Consider the following 2,500-nt stretch of genomic DNA (forward strand, 5'->3'; position numbering starts at 1 on the left):
TCAGCTGTTTCGTCCCAGGTTAAGATCAGAGGCACATCATCATCCCCGTCAGACATCCTGCAGTTTTCTGTCTCAGTCCCTCTCTCTGTAAATGAACCAGGCCACAGCTGCACTCACATCTGTACACAATCTCTCACACACACCCTACAACCCGAAAACACCCTCCTGCACCAAGCCTGAGCATGTCACTGATCCTGCCTCAAAGTTGCACCTCCCAAACCTCGATAAACTTGCTTTTTTATTTCCTGTCAGAGTTGGAAAAACGTCAACACAAACTAAATGACTGACACACTACAAATAACACACTTCTGTATTCTTCACACTCTCTAATTCATGCTCGGATTACACGAAACCGAATAGCGAAACTAACACTGTTCGGACATGCTAGCTAACTTCAATACAGCTGAGGCCGTATCCTAAAATGCGCTCTTTTGAACGATAGTGCCACTACAAAGTGCGCACTTGGTGTATTATGTAGCAAGCCGAGCGATGCGCGTGAACAGGGAACGTGGTGCCATATCGGAGCGAGCCAAAAGCCGCGCAGACGTTCACTTTACGCCTCGATTTTTACGACAGTGCTGGAAACCACCTCTCTGAATGACGCGTCGCGAGAAACTTTTCATAACATAAGCGATGCGAAAACACTGAACTGTGATCAACAAAAAATATTTAAATATTATGAAATTATAGTTATTATTTATATATGATGACGTAACCCGGTAAAGCTGTTTAGTTTTAAAGATTAGGAAATGAAACGTCAGCAAGCGCCATGGCAACAGTGTCATAGCAACACCAACAAACACCAAACTGCACTTTCATCGCTTTTCGTGTCGGATTCAACTTTATAATGAATATATATATAACTCTTCTAATGAAGTTTTAAACTGCTTATTTGTTTTTCTGAAGATGTTTTACATATAGAAACGAGTGAGTAAATAGAATTTAATAATAATAATAATAATAATAATAATAATAATAATAATAATAATAATAAAAACAACATTTCAGCCAGACTTATAATTACAATAATTTTGCACTTCCGGTTTGTCGTAAATTTGTTTATTCTTTTCAGTTTTTATTCTTATTATTATTGTTGTTATTATTATTATCATTATTATCAGTATTATTGTTGTTGTTATTATTATCAGTATTATTATTATTGTTGTTGTTATTATTATTATTACTATTATTATTATTATTATTATTATTATAGTAGTAGTTATTTTGAAATATTTTGCCATATATCAATTTACGTACATTTCAACCACATATATTAGAGATAATCTTGATTTCCCCTCTCTCTCTCTCTCTCTCTCTCTCTCTGTCTCTCTCTCTGTCCCACTCTACCTGTCTGTCTGTCTCTCTCTCTCTCTCTCTCTCTCTCTCTCTCTCTGTCCCACTCTACCTGTCTGTCTGACTCTCTCTTTCTTTTTCTCTCTCTCTATCTGTCTGTCTGACTCGATAGTGAAGCTGTGTGTGTGTGTGTGTTCTTGCTGCCAATCCAGACTAATTGAAAAAAAAGTTTTCTGAAATTCCAAACTTAATTGAACCTGTGTCTGTTTTCTTAGCTCAGATCTCGGTTCATGGTTTCAGGAAGTTCAGCAGTGCCTCCTGTTGCTCAAACCGCACCGCTCAGTTCTCTAAATAAAGCTCACGCTAAACAACATGGCAGCGGTGAGCAGGAAGAAGCTGGTGTCTCCAGAAGCTCAGCGCATCATCAGCGTGCTGGACGAGTGTGTGTGTAAGATAGATGTGCTGTTGCTGCTGCCGTGTGAACTCCTACACCCCGAGTCTATCTCTCAGGAGCTTGGAGACACTGCGGTGGAGTCGCTCAGAGAACATCTACGACTTTCCGAGGAGTTCCGCTCGCTGCAGGACACGGAGACGAGGAAAGACCAAGCCATCGCCATGCAGGACTCACTGAGGAACTTCCTGCGCCATGTGAGGCCTCACCAATGGGCGGAGACAGTGAAGGCAGTGCTCCAAGGGGCGGGGCCAATCACTGAGGACCAGAGGGCTGTGCAGGAACTGGGGGCGGGGCTACGGGAGCTCAGACATGTGCTAATGGAGCGGATGTTGACCACGCCCCGAGAGGAGAGAGAACGCAAGAGATACGGCCAGGAAGTGAGAAAAAGACAAGAACGTAATGTAGAGGTCCTTCACCGGCTGGAACAGGAAGTTAGAGAGACCACAACATACCGAGACCAAATGGTGAAGCAGCACGCTGTCTCTCTCTCTCTCTGTCTCACTCTATCTGTCTGTCTGACTCTCTCTCTCTCTCTGTCTCACTCTATCTGTCTGTCTGACTCTCTCTTTCTCTCTCTGTCTCACTCTGTCTGTCTGTCTCTCTGACTCTCTCTCTCTCTGTCTCACTCTATCTGTCTGTCTGACTCTCTCTTTCTCTTTCTGTCTCACTCTATCTGTCTGTCTGACTCTCTCTCTCTCTGTCACTGTCTCACTCTATCTGTCTGTCTGACTTTCTCTCTCTATTTGTCTCACT

The 2,500-nt window shown here is 42.6% G+C and overlaps 2 protein-coding genes across 5 annotated transcripts in view; one reads left to right on the top strand and one right to left on the bottom strand.

Annotated features, from left to right (window-relative positions):
- Nucleotides 1-389, bottom strand: part of tpcn1 (two pore segment channel 1) — a 22,627-nt gene extending 22,238 nt beyond the window's left edge. Inside the window, exon 1 of one of the 2 annotated variants that reach the window (XM_058383461.1) lies at nt 1-389. This exon is cut by the window's left edge and continues 14 nt beyond it. In XM_058383461.1, the coding sequence (XP_058239444.1) occupies nt 1-56 (56 nt within the window). In that variant the 5' untranslated portion in view covers nt 57-389. The other variant, XM_058383462.1, reaches the window with a different exon arrangement.
- iqcd (IQ motif containing D) overlaps nt 1-2,500 on the top strand; it is an 8,867-nt gene that overhangs the window by 4,039 nt on the left and 2,328 nt on the right. For 2 of the 3 annotated variants that reach the window (XM_058383466.1, XM_058383465.1), the window contains exon 4: nt 1,569-2,211. In XM_058383466.1, the coding sequence (XP_058239449.1) occupies nt 1,666-2,211 (546 nt within the window). In that variant the 5' untranslated portion in view covers nt 1,569-1,665. Of the gene's footprint in view, nt 1-509; nt 928-1,568; nt 2,212-2,500 lie in introns of those variants that run through there. The other variant, XM_058383464.1, reaches the window with a different exon arrangement.

Source organism: Hemibagrus wyckioides, linkage group LG28, assembly GCF_019097595.1.
Source record: "Hemibagrus wyckioides isolate EC202008001 linkage group LG28, SWU_Hwy_1.0, whole genome shotgun sequence".
Taxonomy (NCBI): Eukaryota; Metazoa; Chordata; class Actinopteri; order Siluriformes; family Bagridae; genus Hemibagrus; species Hemibagrus wyckioides.